This window comes from Amblyomma maculatum, chromosome 10, assembly GCF_055883805.1.
Source record: "Amblyomma maculatum isolate TAMU_Amacu chromosome 10, ASM5588380v1, whole genome shotgun sequence".
Classification (NCBI taxonomy): Eukaryota; Metazoa; Arthropoda; class Arachnida; order Ixodida; family Ixodidae; genus Amblyomma; species Amblyomma maculatum.
Genome location: NC_139353.1, coordinates 2,179,020 through 2,202,232, shown reverse-complemented (window position 1 = coordinate 2,202,232; position 23,213 = coordinate 2,179,020). Strand labels below are relative to the sequence as shown.

General features: G+C 43.4%; 2 protein-coding genes across 2 annotated transcripts in view; one reads left to right on the top strand and one right to left on the bottom strand.

The window, feature by feature from the left end:
- Nucleotides 1–3,009, bottom strand: part of numb (NUMB endocytic adaptor protein) — a 107,206-nt gene extending 104,197 nt beyond the window's left edge. The window contains exon 1 of the mRNA XM_084581719.1: nucleotides 2,564–3,009. The gene's annotated coding sequence lies outside the window, so the exon portion shown is untranslated. The remainder of the gene's footprint in view (nucleotides 1–2,563) is intronic.
- Nucleotides 3,010–3,471: 462 nt separating this feature from the next.
- On the top strand, nucleotides 3,472–22,828 carry LOC146175377 (uncharacterized). The gene is made up of 3 exons (XM_084581715.1): nucleotides 3,472–3,591; nucleotides 6,657–7,032; nucleotides 15,193–22,828. Exons 2-3 carry the CDS (start codon nucleotides 6,685–6,687, stop codon nucleotides 15,541–15,543), a joined length of 699 nt encoding a protein of 232 aa, XP_084437841.1. The 5' UTR covers nucleotides 3,472–3,591; nucleotides 6,657–6,684; the 3' UTR covers nucleotides 15,544–22,828.
- The last annotated feature ends 385 nt before the right edge of the window (nucleotides 22,829–23,213 follow it).

The following is a 23,213-nucleotide window of genomic DNA, read 5'->3' as shown; positions in this document are numbered from 1 at the left end:
TGCTTGGTGTTCTTGGCGCAGCGACGGCGATATTACATTATATGTTATTTTGTGCTATCTCGGCGAACCTACTGCTTCATTTTATGCTGCTTATACAAAGCTATCCATCGTTGCAGAGCATGATAACGATCCGGACATCGCTCCATATTTTACCTTGTTCGGTCCTGCGGCGCCGACGGGCGGCATTCTCCACGACTTAACAATATACACTCACGTTCCTGCGACCTTTGCTAACATGCTATTTCACACTCGGTCATTTTATAACGTTGTAACACCCCAGCGTAGAAAACAAGTCGATTCAAAGGGATTTGCGTGTGCAGGCGACCTGCCGTTTTCGCCGATCCACCCCCGCACTTATTTTTTCCCCTCGATTGCTGACTACGGCAATAAAGTTAGCGACCGCCCAATCAGTGTTTTGAATACACGTGCCAGAGCCTTCCCGTTTTGCTGAGCCTAAAAACACGTTCAAAGCCTACGAATGCGGTAACTCGCCGTTGAGACACCGGTCGGGTCTGGAAGGGAAATGGCGCCCACCTTTGCGGTACTCCAGTGACTCTATTAGGGTGCCTCGATGAACGTCTTCGTTGTAGGGTTATAGTGTTCACTATAGTAGGGTGGAGATACCACGGCCATGTTGACGGCGGCACTAGTATCGAGGCACCCTACGGCTGCTCCAGTGGTGGCGATTGACAACGCGCTGACAGTGATGGTGTAGTGGACAGCAGTGATGGGCTGATGAGAATGTCGCACCACTCTGGACAGTGCCTATTTTTTTTGTGTGTGTGTGATTGTCCTTTGTCTGTTTTGTAGTAGTCGTTTTATTTATCTAACCGGCTAGGATATGTATGCCGTATCCGCCCGTTACAAAGGGAATAGCGCCAACTAATCAAACTTGTTACTTTTTAGTTTCATTTCGGTCGGACTCGTTTAAACAGACGTCCACCCGTTGCAAAGGGCAAGAACTTGACATCATCGCCATCAACAACAGAGCTCTGAGCTGAAATAAAGCCACGCACGAAGTCAGCTTTCCTTTTTTTTTTTTTTTGTAAATAACAGAGGGCGCGCTCATCAGGCGGCCCATTCAAGAGAAGTGGAGGCTGATTGACAGGTTGCGACAGTTTTTGTGATGTGATTGGGGCGCAATTCGCAGCCCAGCTTTCACTTATATGTAGCCGTCTGGTTGCCAAAGTGTCATGGTGTGTCTGGATACTCGTATCGGGTGTAATAACGAAGTTAATACAACGCAGCACCTTGTGGTACCTATGTGGGGGCTCGAAAATTACTCTCCCAGCACTAAAGTGTGATTCAAACAGAAAACATGTCAGTCGTATTGCTACTAATTTAATAGCAGATGCTACGGCACAGATCATTAAACACTTTGCCCCGTGGACAAGAGAACAGGAACCCAAAACATAACATTAATTGCTTAACACAACTGATTTGAAAGCCGGCTCAGAAATATGCAATTTTGAAGACTGCCTTTAAACAGTTTCGTTACAAGTGTCAGTTAGTTAATCACGTTACTTTTGAAGGGCCGACAACAGCTCAGACCTCATAAAACGGCCACGGGACCAGTAACGGTTCTCCCAAGCGAATGTTGTCTGACGAGTCAGCGCGCGGCGAAACCGGCTGATAATGCGCCTCCGGCCTCCGGTGCCGATATGCGGATTTTCTTCGTTTGTTTCGCAACGCGTAGTGTTGTTCCCTCCCCTTCACACGCAGCACATATATATCTTCTCGCCAGACAACGTCATTCGGGCGATAAGCCGTCAACCGCGGCGACTCTACAAATCATCCGTCGAACGAGAATACGTCCTACGGGGTCGCGACAAGACAACGGTGACATGCGCATCTACCCACCCGCCCGACCCTACTCCAGCACCAATGAATTACACACTACTTCGCGGCATCGGAACCGCAACTTCCTAACGTACAAGAGAGAGAGAAAGAAAAGGACTAGGCCGTCGCGAGCGAACAGAAAACGCCGAGCGTGCGGGTTGGCAGAGCGTGTGCTTTTCGTGCAAATAACGTCCTTGTCGCTCTGGCTCTACTGGCCTCCGTAGCGTGTGCGTGTTTGTCACACGGCATCCCGGGTTAGAACTACTGGAACCTCGTGGAGGAAGAGAGTTCGGAGAAAGGGGGGGATAAAGCAGCAAAAAGAAAGGTGTTGCTATGCGACAGGCGGCAGTAGCAGCGGGGGCTAGCGTAGTGCAGCTCGCAACGACAGGCTTCACAAGGCCGTAGCACGGTTGCAAAGCGAATAAGTACTTAATGCCATCGCCCCTCTTTTGATCTGGATCTTTCGCAATGACTGCGATCGCTGCAAAAAAAGAAAAACGCAGCGTCCCATTACGGTTTACCGCGATGCCTTTGCAGACGACAACAAAAAGCCATGAGGTGCGGCGCGAGGGCAGGGCACAGTGATTTTCAAAGACGGAGACTCCATCGCAAAAAGCGCGGCTAGGCCCGGCAAGGAGTAGTCTCCCAGCGTCACACTTGGTATTCACAAGTGTTTCGAACGGCAGGAGATAGCTTTAGGCCTGAGAGGCATTAGAGCACTTACCTCGGTGTCAGCGCCGCGCTCGTAGATCCTGGAAACAGAACGCTGGCGCTCTGGGCTCTTCTCTCGATGCTTGTCGTCGTCGACGCACAACTCCCAAACACCTCAGCGCGTAGTCGCAACTCCGTGGCGCTGCTCCCTGGGCGACACTGCTATTGCCGTGTAGTAATCCCGTCGGCGCGCGGTCGTCGAGCCGCTCATAATCCCTTCACACGCGGCCTCCGCTTCTTCGGAAAGGCCCCAGCGTCCGCGATGGCAGAGCTCAGGCTGCCACGGCACGTCACCTTGCGCATGAATAGCTCGGCGGCCACACACCACACACTCACAGCCACCTCCACACCACACACAGCAGCAGCCGGAAGGCAGGCTTTTCCCGAGTGCCCCCTTGCCTTCCCACAAATCGCATCGGCAGCGGCGAACTCCACAGCAGTACTTCGCATGCACCGCACAACGCTGACGTCAGGTGCCGACTGACCAGACTGGTGGCGGCATCTGTGCATGGGTGTAGAAGGCTCGTTCGCTCGACCGTGGCCTCCGAGATCACCTTTGCGCACGTGCGCGCGAGGTGATCTCGACATAAAAAAAAAGGTGGGCATTATATTGGATTGGATTGGTATGAAACTTCTTTTTTTTACCAAGGCACAAAAATGTATTATGATGATGATGATAATGTGGCTTTTTTCTTCGAAGCGGGCGGTCACAGCATCACAGTTCCTGCATCCTACTGACCTACGATGATGATGATGATAATGAGTCTGAGGTCATTCCCTTCGTATCGAGAGATCAACAGGGTCCCCCGTATCAGACAAAAAAAAATTGTAAAAAAATAAAAACACTAAAAAAGTAAACAAAATAAAGAACATCATTTTTTTTTTTGTACTGTGCTGCCATCTACCGACGCTTTTGTATAACTACTTTTGACCGCACAGTGCACTTCGGTCGGTTTCCTCGGTGCGGTTGCCGGTTGTGACGGCGGTGATGTGACCAAGTTTGTTCTGCAAGCATCCTACTGTCGAAGCTTTCGCAAAGAGGTCGTTATTTGATTCATTGAGTGTTAAGATTGTTCTGCCCCCTTTGACTGTAGATCATAGCCTTGAGTGCGTACGTTTCTCAGCGTTATGAACGAGAGCAAAATGATCGCCTCTGATAAGACATGCGTCCTTATTTTCAATAAAAAATCCAAGCGCTGAGCAAAAATCACGAAGTTCCTTCGCGGGGAAGTAAGAGCGTAAGGTTTGCGCTGTGGTCTAACGATGCCTGGCCTTTATTGTTTCGCTGCGCAGTTGCTATCGGCAGTTTTGGATGGATCGGTCTTCGATCGCTGCATTATTTGTGTTTTTGAGTAAGGAAGTCTGTTGCGAGAAAAAAAGTTACAAGGGTCTGCCCCGCGGTTCGTGTGCTGTCTACTCCATGCATGGACGATGCCGAAACATTTATTTTGCTTCCGCGTTCCGCAATGTAAGTGCCTAACTGGTTTTAGGGTCGCGCTACATTTCGGTGGCATCTTTTCAGTTCGCACAGTTTCAAACCCTAACCATCGTGGTGAAAGGGGATTGAATCACCTTTCGATTTCGCCATCCCTACTACTAAACAGTGGGTAAACTGCGCTCAAGTTCGTCGTCTCCTTGACACCGATTTGATCCCCGATTACAGCCTCCGCCGTATCGGCTGGCCAGTCGTCTTTTCTTTTATTGCAAAAAAAAAAAAAAAAAAAAAAAAATCCAACCTCGACAATCGCCACGCAGCATTTTTCCTGCATTCCCTCCTGTCCAATTTCTCAGTTTAAAACAGCCGTTCTGGCTCTGTCGCATAACATTTCCGTAGATGTAGGGTGACATAACAGCTTTATATCGCCCATCTACTGACATGTCAATAAATCAAAAAGGGATGCAAATTCCAATTTTATAAACTTGCATATATAGTCGATTACAGCCACCAAGGTGGAAATAAAAAGACCTAATTAGCGCTGCTAAATAATAAATTTATTGACTGAAAACGCTGTAAACTCTGTATCAAATGATCTACTATTTGTGACACTTAGTTTTTTTCTTTGCAAAAGCAAGGCAAATAAGTTATATGAGTATTAAGTGTTCGTGCTACAACAAACAAGGCTCAAACCTACTTTTTATGTGGCCTGTAAGAAAACTTACCTTAGGCTTATGTGGTGCACTGGACATACCCTGAAAAGTAGTTATGAGCACGGAGCCACCAATGCTAAATGTGTATCTTGCTGTCATCCTGCTGAGCTCACCACTCGCTATGTGAGGTTGTGCGAGCACTTTATAGAAAAGTGAGTAGGCCGAGCGATGTTAATGACACATTGTTCAATCACAAATTTTGTCTTTGACCACTCAGTTTAGGGCAAATTGGTTTCTAAAGCTAGTGATGTAGCTAGCACCATATAGCTAGTGCCAGTCAAACGGTAGTGACACTCACTGAAAGCTGCTCTTAAATGGTAGCTAGATGGATGCTACATGCTTTTCTGATAGATGACAGCACTAGTTCTCTTTTTTGAAATTTTGCTGTTTAGATGAATTGACATTTTAGTTTGCTCTTTCTTGGCATACTAGCATATAGCCATGGGAACGAACACGGTCCTTTTGAAAAATGAATATTTTGTTTTGACAGTGATGACAATGTTGAGAACAGCAATGAAAGAAACTTTTCAGCTGATTCTTCTAATGACAAAGTTGATAGCAGTGATGAGTTTGAGGGCAATGATGCAGAGCAGTCAAACATCCATCCACCCTCAAGATGCAAAGCAACGAATATAGTAGTAGCTCTATGGGTTCCACAGAACTCGGAGATATTGCTTTCAGAGTGTAAATAGCCACGACTTTTGTCGGTTTGCATTAGGAGTTCTTACTTCTGAATGCCTATTTTTAGAGCAAAAAGAAATATTGAGTACCTGCACTCTGGGTTGAACAATAAATTGTATGGAAGGCCAGCTGTAGAGGATTTTTTTAAAAAGTCGATGTGTTGGTAAAACAGATTTTAATTTAAGCAAAGCTGTCTTTGTAAGCTCATACCATTTCATGTAGTCACAGCTGTTGCTGTTATATTTCATCATTTTGGCTAAGTGTTTGCTTATCCTGATTTGAAAAGCCCCATCTTTTTAGCTCGACTCACAGCTGTATTATGATATGGGCGAAATGCAAAAATGCTCAGCTAGCTGGATTTCGCTGCCTACCTTAGGTGATAAAAAATCTACCTTAACCTCTTGATGGACTCACAGTATGATGTGTGGTTTGTTATATAGGGTTCACCATCCCAGAGCAGCATTGGTTATGAGTGATGTGCCGTAAAGGCGGACTCTGATATTTTTGTCCACCAGGGAATTTTCATTGTGACTGAATGAGTTCACCCTTACAGTTTTCTATGTTGCTTTGGAACCTGAAAGAGCATACTTTCCTTTAAAGAACTTTGAGAGCACTGCAGAACCTGCACTAGAGAAATGGAAAAGCCTGATCATTGCTGCTGCTGTGCCGATACTACACTCGTCCTCACTTTTTTTTCATGGCATCCTGGTCATTTGATTGTGTCACGTGACTATGATGCCATGCATCCTTACCGTGTGAATTAATGACCTCACTTTTTTGTAAGGCATCCTGGTCATACGATTTCGTCAGGTTACTTGATGATGTCATCACTTTTTTTGCAAGTCATCATGGTCGTGTGAAAAACAAATTATCGGGACACTTAAGCTCTGCCTTTAGGGGTAGGACACAATAGTGTAGGCTGTTACGTGACATACAAAGGCCTGCTTTAACCAAGCCGTAAGAACGTGCCTGCGTGGCCTAGGAGTAGCGTGCCTGCATCTAAGAGCACTGGTAGATTGAATCTTATTCCACCTTCCCACCTTAAATGAGTAACCCAAGTTGGCAACTCGTTCTCCCAGCTTCCCGATTACAACTGGCCTCATTAGGTGAAGTGAACCATTGAAGAATCAGTGTTCAGCCATATGAGCAGCCAGCTACCACTTGCCAGCACCCTGCCCATGATTTTTTGCTCACAGCGCCGACGCTGATGCTGCATTTTCTGCATAACATGCCCTCTAATGCTATCGCATTAAAAATCGGTTTACTGTTGTACGCAGGGCCAGTTATTTTAGGAAGCAGCAGAGGATGGATGCCCAGGCCATGAGGGGCCTGCCCCCACTTCCTAAGAGCCTCAGCGGCCTCATCAACTTCAATAGCAGCCAGTGGCAAGAGGTGGAACGCGTACACCTCATGCGTACCATGATCCAGCAGGACCTGAGCCGAACAGCCCCAGTTGCCCCAGCGCGGAGTAGCAGTGCCAACCGCGCGTCGGCATCACGTCAACGTTCTCCGCATGCCGAGCCCTTGTTTGGCTCTCTGGGCAGCAACAGCCGGGCTGCCTCTGGTGGAATAGCAGCGAAGGATCTGGCGAATGCGTGGTCGGGACGGTCATCTAGACTTGATTCTCAGCTGGCCATTCTCCGCAAGGAGATGGTGAGGAGGTCCTTTCTTTGATTAGAGGTATTAATAGCAACAGTAGTAGTGGTCGAGCAGGTTGTTATTCCTGCTGTTTACTCATTTGCTATTAACTGCAGCATGTCTTAAATAAAACAAAATTACCCTGGCTAATGAATTTTCTTGTTTAAACAAACAGGTTGAGAAAAGAGTTTGGCTTATTCTTGTAATGTCAGGCAAGCTTCAGCGTCATCTGTTATGAAGTTCATATTGTATAAGCAAGTCATGGCGCTTGAGTGTAAGACGGTTCAGTGCAGGGAATAAGTCACTCAACTGTTGGCAACAAATGGCTCACCCATGCGACATGTCTAGTTGACGTTTTTTGGCCAACATAATTGGTCATATGACCCAGCTGTGAGGACATCATGTCGAAAAAATTATGGAGGTGGGAGATGAAGCCTGGCTGCAACAGCTGATATAAAAAAATTGGCAGTCTAATCCATGCTACACCTAAATTATTCCACTGCATGCTGACCCATATTTTGTTGGCATAAACGAAGAACAGTTTTTGAGGAAACTTGCTTTTAATTGTGCCCTGTGCTGTCGTGCAGCATAGTGAGTCACAGCACATGGTAACTAAAGAGAAACAGTTCGCGCTGGTTACATCGATGTGTCATGCAAAGATATAATTTGGTAATAGATTGAAGCAGGTTAGCAGTTGTGATCCCAAGTATAGGCCGCACATTTACACTAGCAGCCACTGTGTGCTAAGCGTCGATGTACCACTGCAGATAATGAGAGGAGCGTCCAGTGCCTGCGCAATAAATCAGCTGCGTTTCTGTGGGAAAGAAATGCAAATATGCCCGTCTGCTGTGCAATATCAGTGCATGTTAAAGATCCTCAGCAGTCCTTCACTATGGCATTTCCCTTTTCTTTAAATCCCACCTCACCCCTTTTGCTTACAGCACGGCTTAAGTATCCACGGAGCAGGCGGGAAAGTGCTTCTCCATTTCTCCGTTCTGCTCCAAACTGCTCTTCCTGCTCCATTCTGCTCCAAACTGGCTGCCTCGATGTTGTGCCATCAAATCTATCAGAACATGGATTTTTGCTTTTTTCCGAAAATGTGATTCGGTGCAGTTTGATTAAATGACTGCGAGAAGCACATCGGCGCAGTGGCATGCTGTGAGTTCCGTGTGCACGCTCTGGGGCCACCTTAGTCAGAACAAAGACAGCACAACAGTGGCAGAATTATAATGCACCTCGCGCTGTGCTTAATACGTACAAAAGTTTCATAAGCTGTGAATTTAAAACAAGCTATAAGCGATTGGAGGGAAATAATTGCTAAAAAATGTTCAGTGCACTTGACATAGCACCTTCTTTGAGTCTTTTGAATTGTTGTTGGTGAGAGAAGTGAGCGAAGCAGTCACGGTGGATATGAGCAACTCAAGTTGTTCTAAGGGTTTAGCTGTGAAAACAAGCAGGTACTTCACCATCGCGCCTCTGTTAGTAACAGGTAAGCAAAAGCATACTTGAAGCGTATGAAGCTAATGCCATAAAGGTGCAGTTCACTAGACATGTTCTTAATAGTGTTGAAGAGCCATACTGGGCCTATCGCCAATGTGTTCAAGTTGAGAAAGTGTGCCAGTGTAGCTCAGGTGAAACAGGAGGAGCCACTAGCAGAAGGCTGTGAAGCATCTGGAGGAGGAAAAGGAGTGCCATCTATCCTTCCTGAAGGAATTACTGCCCTAGGCACAGGCGTAGGATAAGAAAGGATATGCAAGTAGAAATGTGATGCTCATTGATGTAAACTCCAAACTAGTCGCGATGCTCAAAGTGGTAGACTCTGCATTTGAATCTGTCATGTCAAAATAGCCTGACTTAGTTCAGTTATGAAGTGTAGAAGCAAGCATTCGATTTTCTCCTAATCTTTTCCAAATTGTTCCTCAGATCAGTTGTGTTATATTAAATATTTGTACATGTTTTGGCTGTTTGTCTGGTCTTGTCAGAGGTGTGGGTGTAGTCAGCAAAGCATTGCACATTGAATAGAAAGGAATCAAATTGGGTACTTCTGTATGTCAGGAACAATTGGGCACTTTTGTGTGTCAGGAACAAAAACTTGCAATTATTAACCCTAGATATATGCTTCAAAACATAATTCAAATACTCCAAACTCTCCAATTTACATTTATGGTTTCGGTGCACACGCGCTTGAAACCCTTCCAGACTACCTTCAGCCTTCGCAGTGTCGCTATTGTTGGTAGTAATTTAAAAAAACGTTTGCAGTTAATGCTTCTTTACCTGACAATACTTTTTAATTGATACTTAGAACAATACATGAGATCTTTAGAAACTCGTCTGAGCCCCGTCAGGACACGTATGGTTGTCCTGTAGTATTTTGTGGACAGAACAGTGACGGACAATGAGAGTTGAGAACATAGCCGTTAAAAGCATTCCCGCATTAAAAATCCACAGGACAGTTATGAATGTGTAATGGGAATGTTTGAGTATTACCTCTGGTGTGGCAGCAAAGAATTTTTCACGTACATGTTCATGTCTTTTTTTTTTTTTTTTTTTTTGTCACCAAATCACACAGTCGGAGGCCAGCCTGGACTCGGCCAGAACTGCAGTGGCATTGTGAAGAGAACTTCTTTTGAAAAACCATTTACAGCAGTGACAGTTAACCTGTACATATGTTTAGACACATTGGTTAGAGCATACAAACTTGAACCTCCGTGTGCATACGGCAGCATGAACCACCTTTGCAGGCAGAGGAAACTGGTTTTGCCTCTGAAAGAGCGAGGTTTGAGGAGGCTCTTCCAAGCACACACTGCTAAATAAAACAGGTGTCAGGCCATGGCAGGCTTGTACCCATTCTTGTCTAACAGTGGATTCCAAATCAGTCACTTCTTGCAACTGAGGCGGATGCCCCAAGCCACTGGGTTGGGCAATCCTCCCATCTCTTCCTCGTCTCCCTGCCTCTTCACTTTCCCCTCCCCTGCAAATGGGGAGGAGCATTTTCTTCTTTCCATTTTTCCAACTTCCAGGCAGGTGCGCTGCAGATGCCATACCTAATATTTATTTCCTAATAATTTGGGTGAGTTGCTGTGAATAATCTAACCTGACGCCCTACTGTGCCAACTTGTAGTGATTGAATTCCTTTGCAAATCAGCATAACTCGGGAACATTGATCGCAGTTTTTGTGGAGTTATAAAATGTATGGAAACCTAGTTGCTTCATTCTGATCATGAGAGCAAAAGGCAGTCTGTGGAACAGAGGTATTCAGGATCTTCATTTAAAAATTAAAACTTGGGTCGAAACTCTCTTGGGATCATGCGGGGGGCGCGAGTTTTGAGAAATTTCTCAAACAAGGAACAACCATCATCAAAAAATGATAATGTGTATGTCCTTTAACATGCTGCAGTGTGTCTTATGGGGCATACATAAGGAAAACCAAGTCGCACTGCAATATCACAAGACCACTTGCTGCACATGTGACAGTTCAGCAGACTGCCCAATTGAGATTGTAGTGCAATGACCCAGTACACTCCTCACCTAGCATCATCAGATTTTATGTATTATTTATTTAACTATACTGCAAGCCAGTGCTTTGGCCCTAGCAGGAGTGGCATTATAACAAAAACATTGAAGAGTATAAAGCAGCTATACACCAACAGTACAAAAATTGACACAATTTCAACTCTGTGGTCATTTTAACAAAAAGGACAAAATTCAAGAGAAGATTAAAGGCTCAAATGCATGAGAAATAGTTTCAAGATGACAACGAGATCATTAATTGTGTGGAAAAGTGACGTGATGACCAACCTCAAAAGCTTTTCGAATGTGTTTCTGTGTCATGGAAAAAAAGATGGCTGCAGTGCAGAGAGTGTAGTGGATTATATATTGAGTGGCATTTCCAAACAACTGAAAGGCCAGTGCTTCTCTCTACAGCATTTAATTTCTCTGGTGCTTATCGTCACTGAGTAAAAGTGGACTGTGTATTACTTTTTGGCTGACCCTTGCATACAGGCTAAAGTGTTAAGTGTTACCTAAAATGTGGTGTAAATGGCTTATCACCTGGTTGCAAATAAGGGAGGCTGGAGCTAATGTGCTGGTGTAAAAAAGATCAACTTGCTTGTTTTTTTAAAGGAGTATAGAAACGTACATTTTTTGTTTCAATATTTTTGCTTTAACCGATCCTGCATCGTCCAAAACAGAGGGACTGCAACCCAAAAAGTCCTAGCACAGTTCAGTTAATTAATTATCGGGGCATTTATTGAGACCATTTTCGGTTTCGATCTCTCCGAGCATGAGCACTCGATGACATCAAAGATGTGAGAATGCCACACGAGTGCTTCCTACTAGCAAGACTGATGATGACATGGACATGGAATATAATGACGCATAAAGGTAGCGTTTGTTGTCTGCTTGCAATCGCATTTGCAAGAAAACATCGTCGTCGAGCGCCGCTTCAGTGTAGCTTAGGACATTGACGTTATTTCGCCTGATGACGCGAATGTTGTTAAGATTGCCAGCGACTCAAGCGACGAAGCACGAAGCTACAACGACGAAAGCTTGGTTGGTTGGCATGCGAGAATGTCACCTGCTAACAGATGTTGAACAAAGGAAGATGCTGCTCCCTCAGCCCTGTTTGCCAGTGCTGTCAGCTAAACCGGCGTCTGAAAAGTGCTTTAGTAGATAGTTACAGCATAGCACGTTCAGTCCGCGATCAGCCACCGTTACCTGCCACACTGCTTGGCTCCTGTGCTCACGCGCTGATTGGTCCAGACGCAGTAGGCCTGCGTGCCGCCGTCAAAGCAAGTGGCACCATCTGGCACTGTCAATGTGATCTTTGCTGTCGCTAATTTATCGCAGATCGCTGTTATTCGCGTACATGACGACCCCTTCTAAAGGACTTTTAATGACGAATAAATTGGGAGGATTGTTTAGCTAATACTGGGTGCTGGCTGAAGTGATTGCAGCGATACAAGTGAACTTATTTCCTTCAGCCACTTTAATTGCTGCTCGAATTCCTGCACCTGACGTCTGCTACCTCTGCTACTGAAGCGTCACACAAATCAAGAATACTTCTTGTGTTAGATGTGCTGTCCAGTAAAGCGGTGCGAAAGTCTAGCTCTTTTTAGCATGAAGCCCCTTGATACATTAGCCTGTTCTGAAGTGCCGTCTGCTGCCGCTTCGATGCGAAACCGGCTAGACCTAGCGACGTCTAGGGAAGACAGGGTGCAGCGCAGTTCGACTCCTGGCGCACCCGCAGGAGACATCGTTGCTGAAAGCTCCACACTTGTGTAGGCACACCATTGGTGTCGGAGTTAATCTCCATGTATACCAGGTTCAAGTTTTACGAGTTGGCGTAAAATTAAATGAGTAAACTCCAAATTTTGCTTCCCCTTTACGGAGCCCCACGTGCACACGCACAAAGTATACCTAAGGTTTGTGTTTGTAAAACACGTCAACCGCAGTATCGACACCAGGTGAACTACTAATTGTGGCATATACCAACACAGACAACGTGAAAGGCGATCAAGTCAGTCGAGCAGAAGCACAGTACTTTCCAAGGGTGCCTAATCTACACAGACACTGCGAGCTACCCTATGTCGTCACTTCTTTTTGCTCTGATGACTCTACGTCATAGTTGTTTGATGATGTCATGTTGTTTACATATGTACACGATACCACCATCGATAGGTTTTGAAAAATTGGGTGTTTGCCCAGCTTGTAATTAAAATCAAATTAAAATATCTTTGCGGCAACATAAGAGGTTGGGATTGCTTGGGGAGAATCTGTATATAACCAGGAAGACAATCATATTCCTTACAGCACTTCGAAAATTGGTGTCTATACTCCTTTAATGAAAAGGCATGAATAAGCCTTTTCTTTACATTTGCAGTGCAGATGGCCCAGATGCGCTGTACTGCACATTTGAGGGAACAACATATCGACATTGAAGCAGACTTACAGGAAGGCCTGAAAACTGCCTTTCCTCTGGAACTGTCAGTGTCGTATGCAAAAGGAAAACTGTTCTTTGGTGGAATTGAAGCCATGAAGGAATGCAACTATCGCAGCTCTAATTTTTACATGATGTCAAACAGAGCTTACTTAGCTTTATTAAGAAATTTCTTTTCCAATGTAAAATATCCACTTCAGACAGTTCCCATATGAATCTGCTGTCAGAAATGAGGTAGCGAGGCATCCTGCTGAAACCCACGCTGATAGGTCTCGGTTGTCTAGTAACTTCGACCTTCATCATGTAAGGTTTATGCGAGATGTGTCTGCTGTACTAAGGTGGCAATAATAGAGTCAAATGCTGAGCCAGTTGGTCACACATCTCTTAGAAGAAGGCAGCAGAGCAGGTAACAACACAAAGCGTAAGAGGCACACGCACGCACACAAGGACAACGCTGCACTGACAACTATATTAACTAGAAACTGCACATCTTCCTTCACTTCATGGCTGCAGCCAACTTCCTCCTTGTCTTTAACATCCTGCTGGTTTGCGCAAAAATTCTACTTCCTTCTTCAACAAAGCAAGGGAGATTTATGAAGCATATGCAATCTGTGACTTGGGAGACCAATGTGTCAGTATGCCATCAGTGGTTTTGGTGAAGAAGGAAGTAGAATTTTTGCGCAAACCGGCAGGATGTTAAAGAAAGGAGGAAGTTGGCTGCAGACGTGAAGTGAAGGAAGAAGATGTGCGGTTTCTAGTTAATATAGTTGTCAGTGCAGCGTTGTCCTTGTGTGCGTGTGTGTGCCTCTTACACTTTGTGTTGTTACCTGCTGTGCTGCCTTCTTCTAAAAGATAAGGTGGCAAGTTGATTGAAATAACGCTACTGTGCTACAACAGACAAGGACTCAACATGTATGTCCTGTTCTTTACATGTTAGTTTTTGTTGTTGCGCAGTAGTGTTATTTCAGTTGTGGCTGCTGCAGTACTTTTTGAACACCCATTACGTCTGCTCATGGGCACCTAAAAGAACTTAAAAAAAATGTAAACATTATTCTTGGTCTGTGGCTTGCCTTTTAGCATGAATGGTTTGCTTCAAAAGATTTAGGCTGCCATAGCAGAAAGAATATCATACGGGAACAGCTGGGTGAATGGAAGCTCTGCTCCGCATTGCTTATTTTGTGGTTCAGAATGAAAGCTATTTGAAAACCCATGACTGCTTTATGCAGTTTTTTCGCTATCCGCCATATTTTTTTCACTTTCTGCCGGGACCCTTGGCTGTAACCTCTTGCTTGAAACTAATTTGTTTACCTTTTTTTCTGGCATATTGCTTTTTTTTTCATGTTAGTGCCATCATTTAGTTCTGCTTGATGACACTGTCTTGGCAGTCCATCTTGGCCCTTGATTAGGCTTTCTAAACAGCCACTATAAGATTCAACTCACAGCTAGCCTTATGACAGCCCACCTACAAGAATGACACCAAATGTTTTATTCAAAATAAAGCACTGTGGTGCCTTGGTTTATATGATCCCGCTTGTTCAAGGAAGCCATATTCTGCAGTTGTGCACCTTGCTTTGGGTAATATTGAGCAAGAAAAAAAATGATCACCATAATTGCTTGGTATATTTCGCTGATATGTTTGTGACCTTAGACCATCATGGTTGAAGGCCTTACTTAAGGAGCCAAACACACAAGCATTTTAACATCCAAATTTCAAAATAACACAACTGCTTTGTAGTACATAACTGTGAATGGTATATGAGGAAAAAGCTCTAGTTTATTGGCATTTGGTTTCAGTTGATAGGGTCAAAGTAGACAACAATGGCCGCAGGTTTCTGTGGACAGTGGACAGTATTTTTAGCTAGCGTGATAAATGTTTGTTTGCTGAATGTTCCGTAAAAAAGAAAAGTCAGCTTCCTCTTCTGGATTCGACAAACGCTGCCCGACTGTTGTGAACCGAGTTTGAATTTGAACCTTATTTCTCTGGAGTTGGGCTCATGGGCGCTTCTGGATCTTTGTTGCTAGGCTCTATACTACCCTTGCTTTTCACTAACTCAACCTCTTGGTCCAGTGATATGGAAGTTGGGTAAAATCCCTGTTGCTTTGAGAGAGTAACACGAACCACTTGTTGATGCTACCAATTGGTTGGAAAATTTATTGGTTGATGCTACCAATAAATTTTAAATTGGGAACTAGCTCGAATGTGGCAAGCTTGTTGTATCTGGCTTGTGTATACGCAGGTCGGACTGCGTCAGATGGACATGTCACTTTTGTGCCAGCTGTGGTCGCTCAACGAATCCATTCAGGAGTACAAGCAGGCACTCCAGGATAGGTCGCCATCTTGGGACCCATCACAGGAGGAACTGTTGAGCCAGCTAAATGGGGCTTCTCCAAACATGGCCACCACCACTTTCGACCTTGCTCCCATCCCGCCCCCAACAGCACGGCATCAGCGGTCAAGTAGCGAAGGCTCGACGCCACGCCGCTATGACCCCCGCCACCCACCACGGAACCTGATGGCTGTGCCAGAAAGGACACTGGCCATTGACAGTTCATCAGGCTCCAGCGGCGAGTATGACGATGTTCTTTAAGCTGGCCAAGTCTGACATGGCCATGTTGAGGTGCAAATAGGTGCTAGCCATTTGAACTTAACAAGCCCTCGGGATGGCATCCATCTTTCTGCAGGCGACTTGAGCGGCAGAGCAACCAGTCATGAACTTCAGATGTATTGTGCAACCACACATACAAGCGCAAAACTTTTACATTTAGAATGGCTTCTCTTTTTGAGGCCTTTAAGTCTTGAGGTATCGGAGTAAGTGCTCACAACATCAGTTATGTTTAAGGTTTCAGCTTCCAGTGACCACAAACGAGTGACTAGCCCATGTCCGAGCATTGCATGTCCTTACATGTTCATGCTTTGGCTTTGAAAACCCTGAAGGTAACAGCAAAGGCTAACGAATAGAACAAGTACTTACGACCGCTATGGGTTTTTACTCTGAAAAACTGCACAATGAATTATATGTGACACTGAAATTATCTTTGACGACTAGCTGTCTTAAAGCATGCGAGAAAGTTTTAAAGACTGAGCAAGAGAGCTCATGGCCTTTAGTTACATTCAAAATACGGGCTTTGAGTAACCATGAATGGATGACTGACACAAATCATTATGATTTAACTAATACCCCCTAGATTGGTCACTAATGATTGCTGTTTGGTCTTTTAAGACCTGTTTAGAAGCACTGAAACTATTAAATGATTTTGTTGTTGCGTGCAGTAGAACAAACGATCATGACTTTCAGATGTGTTGAATTTGGAAGCTGTGAGCAACTATGTACAGGCAGCTAGAGAGTTCTGTATAATGTGCTGTGCCATAGTAGTTTTTGAAAGTTTTTCTTCAGGGACTGTCATTTAAATGTATTTGAACAAGTGCCAATGAGTATCTAACATTTTGAAGGGATTTTGTTTTCCGACTGATTTCCGAGACTATAATGGATGAAAAGATCTTACCAAGTATTGCCATGTATTGATAAAATGAGGCATTGGTGAGAATTGTGCCAGTAATTTGAACTCTAAGTCGCGTAATCTCACGTCAAAGATATGCTTTCGTCATGACATACGATGTGTCACTATAGTTAGTGTATGTAACCTAGCTGTTCAGCAATAGATGTAATCTGACATGATGATGATGATGATGACAATAACAATAACCTATCTCTTAACTTCATTTCTTTCTTTCAGAAATTGGATGCTATATCTTAATACTGTTTAGGCCTTGGTCATCTGGTGTGAAAAGTATTTACGGTGGAAAGTTTTAAAGATGTAATAATGGTGTCAGGCATTTTGGACACCGAACGTACCATTGTACCAAAAAATATCAGCTTCTTAAAAAATATTAGGTGGTCTCTTTAAGTGTATGGACTCCTCTATGAAATTAATATCAGATTTACTGAGGACTTCTATGCACAAAATTTCTTCCAACACTCAGTATGAAAAATCCATCAAAGCCATATGCTAACTGTATTAGATGTGCAATGCATATGATGCCACTACCAAACCCCAAAGACATTTTCTGGTTTTTATGAAATTCTGTTTCAAAGCATTCAGTATAAAAGAGGCTTATTTTGTCATGTACCATTGTGAGGGGTACTGTTACTTTATGAACAGTAGCAGGAGCATTGCAGCCTGCTGTAAGTCAGGTATGAAACCACAAGGATGGTAGTATTTATAGAGGCCTACATGTGTTTCCAGTATCCAGCATTGACTTAAACATGTTGCTTATGTATGGATTATATATATGGCCTATATATGGCTAATATGTGTTGCAGCTAGCGCGGTGGCTAAAAATGACTATCTTCGGTGGTCATAAGCTGTGCTTCAAAAACAGCGCGCACGGTCGACGGCAACTTATAAGAGCCATAATTTCAATTGCTGGTATGAAAGCTCATATACTAGTTTGAACCCTTATTGAGGATGCGATGTTGCAAGACTGCTGTGAGCTCTGTTTGACTATGTCTTGTTGTCTGTAGCATAAACAGCAGTAACAGATACCTTGTTTTGTAAAGATTTTCAAGTGTGTGCTCTTTGTATGGTACATCGTTTTTTGTCATTTCGCCATGGTAAGTTTGGCATGGTGCTGGATTGCGCTCAAAACGTCTGGCAGGAGGGATTGGTCGTCTCATGTGACCAAGTAATTGCCCTGGCGACTGCAAGAGCTGCTTTTCATGACTACCCAAAGTAGAAAGTGCAGTTTGAAAGCCTCTTTAGTGTACTGCTAAGCAAGACATTCCGGACTGTGGTATCAGACTATTTCCATCACGTATTTGTGTGCAAGTAAGAAGCGAGCCATGGATAAGCCTGCACTCCAAATTTCACAAGGCATATTATTGGCAAATAAATTGAATCTAACTGCTGTTGCACGCAGTGTAAAATTAATGTACACATTATATGACTGCATCTGTTAACCATGCAGGGCCCTGTTAAAGAGCTCATGAAACAGCTTTGAAAGTGACTATAAGAAATGCATGCATTATTCGGAGCAACAGCCATTGAGTATTCATATTGTATACAGATCCTAAAAAGCAAACTGATAATTTACAAGCACTTTATATAAATTCTCATACTCACACCTCGCCACAATGTCTCCTTCCAATTTTTCGTGCGAATCTTGTGAGATAATGTTGTATGGCTTTCGTGGTGTCATTTGTGAGGGGCTGTCGTTGGCTGGTCAAAAACTGCTGAAACGTTTGTAGGTGAAAGATGTAAGCAGCAGCGCATGAGGTACAGCAGCATGTCGCTCCCTTGCGACAAAATGCCCTTTATTGTCACTTGTGGCATGGTGGCAGGTGGCCCCACCATTAAAAAGTACACAACTGAGACAGGTCACGAGTGTCACATAGTCCCAACCTGTAACATTTAGTATTTCTTTTTATGGCTCACTTCATTGTATGAGTTGAGAAAGAGGGCCATTTTTAATCTCTAGTTCTACGCATGTCGTATTGAAAATTTTTGCAGGTGGATTATGGGCTGTGCATTATTTGTCAGCCTTTCGCTTGTTTTACCCTTCATGCAAACCCTTTCAGGGGCCCCTTTAAGATCCTGGCATATTAGGTCATGGTATCTTTCGAATTCCTGGTGGAATGCCCTGATTGCAATGATTGAGTTAAATGTTCTTGACAGTGCAAGGTGCACTCTTTTGAAGAGAGGCTCGCATCACGGCACACAGGAAGGACTTGAAGGGGATGTAACGGTTGCTGACATACCACCTATTTCCACGACAGCATACCACTTGGTGATCGACACTGTTAGAAATTGCATAAACTCACAAAGTGGTCCAAAAAGCATGAAACTTCAGGATCTGCTTGGAAATGAGCTAGCCAGGGGGAAAGAAACATGGTTGTAATGTCAGCAGTAAAATGAATCTGCAGTGAACAGCAGGTGACAGGTGTTGTTAGTAATTAATGTAGTGGTTTTATTTTTTACAGGGTGCATTAAGCGTACGAGTAGACATGCCAAATTCTAATTGTGTATTCTTTCATTGCATCATGCGCAGCACAATAGAAGGCATGGAGAGTCATGTGAACTGTGCCAGTTTTGGTTTCAACAGCTGTGACGTAACAGATGATTTGAGGCCACATGAAGCATACAAAAATTTAAGTGTGGTTATTTATTTGTTCTTTTGGATCCACTCACTCTTATGCAGACCTACCCAAGAGTTGAAATCGCAAAGTATGAGCAAGCGCCGATTTTATTGCAGTTCTCACATGATGTTTGTGACCACAAATTGTCAGTTACCTAACAGTCATCATTTGGCTGTTGTAACCAAAACTGAAGTGATAGGATAAAAAAGTTAGGTTATAGTTATTCTGCTGGCTTAGGTGACTTCCACATTGTTACTCATTATTCCGTTGTAAAAAAAGAAAACAAACACTTGTGCAAAAATTTGGTGTCTTAACTTTTTTAAAAAGTGATTCAGTACCCCAGCATTCCAAGTGTTTTTTCTGCTAAGTGGCTAACTAGTATTGTTGTCTGTATTGTTGCCTGTATACATAATGTTGACCTGCATCAGTGTTTCGCTTGCATTTCAGGAGCTTCTTATCTTAATGTGTAATCCACATCACTGCAACACACTAATAAGCATGGACATTCTTATCTTCTGCGTGCCTGGATGTGATAACTGGGTAGCACTACACGGGTCAGGTAACAGGCATTATCATCTTAGAAAAACAGCCGTGCAGCACAGTGTGGTGTGCAAAACTATATGTAGCTACTCAGTGTGTACGGTATGTGTGTAACAACATGAATGGCATTCTTTTCGTTATCAGAGCTGCAACTGTTTGCTGATATCTTATCGTTCACGCCTCCAAACATGTGCCAGTACTTGTTATTATAGTGGCAATGTGTCTGGAATTTGTTTCTCGCACTTGTGATATCCTCACAATATTGGCGTTCAATGTCTATTCTCATGTGCAAGAAAACTACTGATTTTTGCAGCATTGTCTTTTATTTGTGTTTGAGGCACACAGCACAGGTCACACAATGTCTCACAGTCTACTATGACAACATCTATTTCATTAGTTTTTTTTTTTTTTTTTGATCATCATGAGCAGATGTGCCCAAAATGCTTACATGTGCAAGAACCAAATTATAAAGATGTAATTAGTGTGTTCTCACCTGAACAGGTTAGGACATACATGCAGGTTTTTCTATTTGGTCTTTACTCTGATGAACTTTAGCCATTTTAAGCTTTTTTACACTGCAGACAGTTGAAATTTAGCCTTTGAAGAGACGGGTGCAAGAGGTGTCTGAAAATATTTCAACATGCTCCTTTGTACTTGTGGTGTTTTTTGTTATACAAGTTAGGCTGCTAGAGTACAATGCCTGTCGAGGCTCAGTGATTCCTTGAACAAATGGTTTTCAACAAGAGCCTTCCTTTTTCTTTTACCCTTAAGTGTTTTAGCTAATTTTTTTTTTTTTTTTTTTTGCCATTTCAAACAGTTATTTTTTTTTTTTTCTTTCGAGAGGATAACCGATGGTCGCTTAGGGTAACAAACTGGATTCCAAGGGAAGGAAAGCATAGCAGGGGGCGGCAGAAAGTTAGGTAGGCGGATGAGATTAAGACGTTCGCAGGGGTCAAGTGGATGCAGCTAGCACAGAACCGGATTAAGTGGAGAAATATGGGAGAGGCCTTCGCCCTGCAGTGGGTATAGTCAGGCTGATGATGACTGTATGAAGAAGCCTTTTTAACTGCCATCATTTCAGTGTGCCAATGGTGTTGCAGTCTGACAGCTATTTTATTGGGATATTTGTCTTTCTAGTTTTTAAGTTGCTAGTTGAAAATGCCAGTGTGCACTCCACTGCATCTTCAGTCTGAATGAGGATTCACATTGTATTAGGTTTCAGTGCACAGCCAGTATTTTTTTTTAATAATTCTCCATAGGAAACTTCCTATGGCCTTTAAGGTGTCTTTCCATCAGCTGGAATAAAACCTTGTGGAGTAGTTCTTCGGTAATCTGAAGGATGTTATGTGCACCATAACATCCTTCAGATTGGACAGGGTTGACAATGTCCATAAGAAAAGGTGTGAAAACAGAAACGCGTTTGCTGCTCTGCTTAGTAGAGATGGTACATCGTTACTCAGAATGAACAATTCACTTCTACCAGTTGCTGTCCATCGATTTACTTCAATTTTGAATTTTCTCTTTATTTTTATTGTGAACTTTGCTGTGCTCAAAGTGGTGCTTTTAAGTGTAAAATAGTATCACTTGAACGACTGCAGGTGGAGAAAAGGGACATGACACAGAACACGTGTTTCTGTGTGTCTGTGGTCTTTTTGTCGAGTGGTCATTTAAATTATTTTACCTTTAAAGCATGACTTGCCTACTGGCCCATAACCCAAGTTCTAAAGGAGTGCAGGATCATTTACTTCCAGCTTGAACACCCCTTCTGAACTGCTGGTGCTTTGTGGGGTGCCTCTCACAGGCACCTGATGAACTACTATGCAGGTGCAGTAAAAGCTGTTGGAGGGTGGGTCGGCTTTGTTGCCTGTATCCCTGTGTTTGCGTTGGCCTGTAGCAGCTTTAAACACCGTGGTGTAGCAGGCCACAGAGTCAGAACACCAACCTACTTCCTGCATCTGCGCATATAGTTCTTCAGGTGCCCACAAGAGGCTGTAAGGGTCGCAGGCAGCTCAGAGCAGTGTTCAAGCTAAAAGTGTACGACCCTGTACAGCAGAGCAATGGAAGCATTCTTTTCCATTCCCGTGAGCATTAGAAATGGTCAGATTGTTTTCTGTTTCAGGACAGAACTAATTTGCTCTTTAACTGAAAATTTATATGAAGCTCCATATCGTACCAAAGTTCCTTTCTGCAAAAATCATTGTTTGTCATTTAAAAACAGTGAGGGTGATTGGATGATAATTTTCAGTAATTAATTAAAGCTTCCCTTACACTGTTCGTGCTGAAATTACTTTGGTGCTGTAAAGTCTGCAGTGCAACATTTATATTTGTGATGTGCTCGTGACATTGGCCAAACTGCTTTTACTATATTTTGTTTCGAAACATAGCAGTTTACTATCATTGTTGCCATTTTGATACACCCTTTTTAATGGCCATTCCTCTTTACACTTTGGCTTAAAATGCACCTATTTTTATTTGTGTCTGTTCATTTTATTTTTCACGTTTGTAAACCCATACAGTTGCATCCAAACAGTTCTCAGTGCACAGAAGGCTGTTTTATCATTCCTAATTTTATACTGCCCTCATTTAGTACATATAATGGCAATGTTTTGCATTCTTTATCAATGGTCTAGTCACTTATCTAGATGCTAGGGCAGCTCATACATGCATGTTTATCACTATTTTGCACTAATATGTTTTTACATGTTCCGGTCTAGTTGCCATTTGAACATTCCATCTTGCACATATTTTGCATCTAGAATGGCCGTGCGCCACATCTGCTACTGTAAATGTCCATTCAACATTACCTGTACAACTAGCGAATCTCGATGTACCTTTCTGCTAGATATATAGCTGTCTATTCCTTTTATTTCATGTTTGAATTTTTTTCTTTTTATTGAGGGAATGATTGCGGTTGGGTACTTTATTGTAAACAGTATTTTATGGGTGTGCAATTTAGATTCCATAACTGGTATTTGAGTGTGCTGCATTGATTTCGTTGTTTGTTTGTTTTTCTCCTAATATTTGCCAAGCTGCTTGTTTAGCCGGTAAATGTGTACGTGTGGTTTTTTTTTGCGAGAGTCTAGGCTGCAGTGAACCTGTTCACGTCATTTTAACTACCAGTGTGCTTTTGTGTATCTGTTTACTGTTAACGATTAAAAGCCGCATTTGTCAGGTGAACTCTGTCGTAATTTCGATGTGCCGTCATTGCACGTCGCTCCGTGCGCGCGCTGTGCATGCGTTGCGCAACGTAGCTCGTTGGTTCGCGCCATATACCCATATACTTCGATGGGCGTGGCCTGCCCGCAAAACGACCTTTGTCGGCTAAAATGAACAAGACTTTTGGCTGAACTACAACAAATGACGCGATATTTTACTATTTCCTTTACCGTAGCAGCCAACTTTTCTCAAACTTAAGCGGAATTCATTTTCTCACTCTCTCTCGTAAGCGCGCCGCCAGCGCATATGGCTGCAATTAGCGCTATTCGTTTTCCTAATTTTGAACGGCAGCCAGTTGCTTGGGCTCGTTGCAGCGATGTTGTAAAACTTTCCGTCTAAAAAACATATTGCAACACCGGTGACAGTAA

Excerpts from the sequence above, each read along its gene's own strand:
- LOC146175377 (XM_084581715.1), top strand. The coding sequence starts at position 6,685 with ATGGATGCCCAGGCCATGAGGGGCCTGCCCCCACTTCCTAAGAGCCTC. Across the intron at positions 7,033-15,192 it reads CCATTCTCCGCAAGGAGATG|GTCGGACTGCGTCAGATGGA; the intron begins GTGAGGAGGTCC and ends GTGTATACGCAG.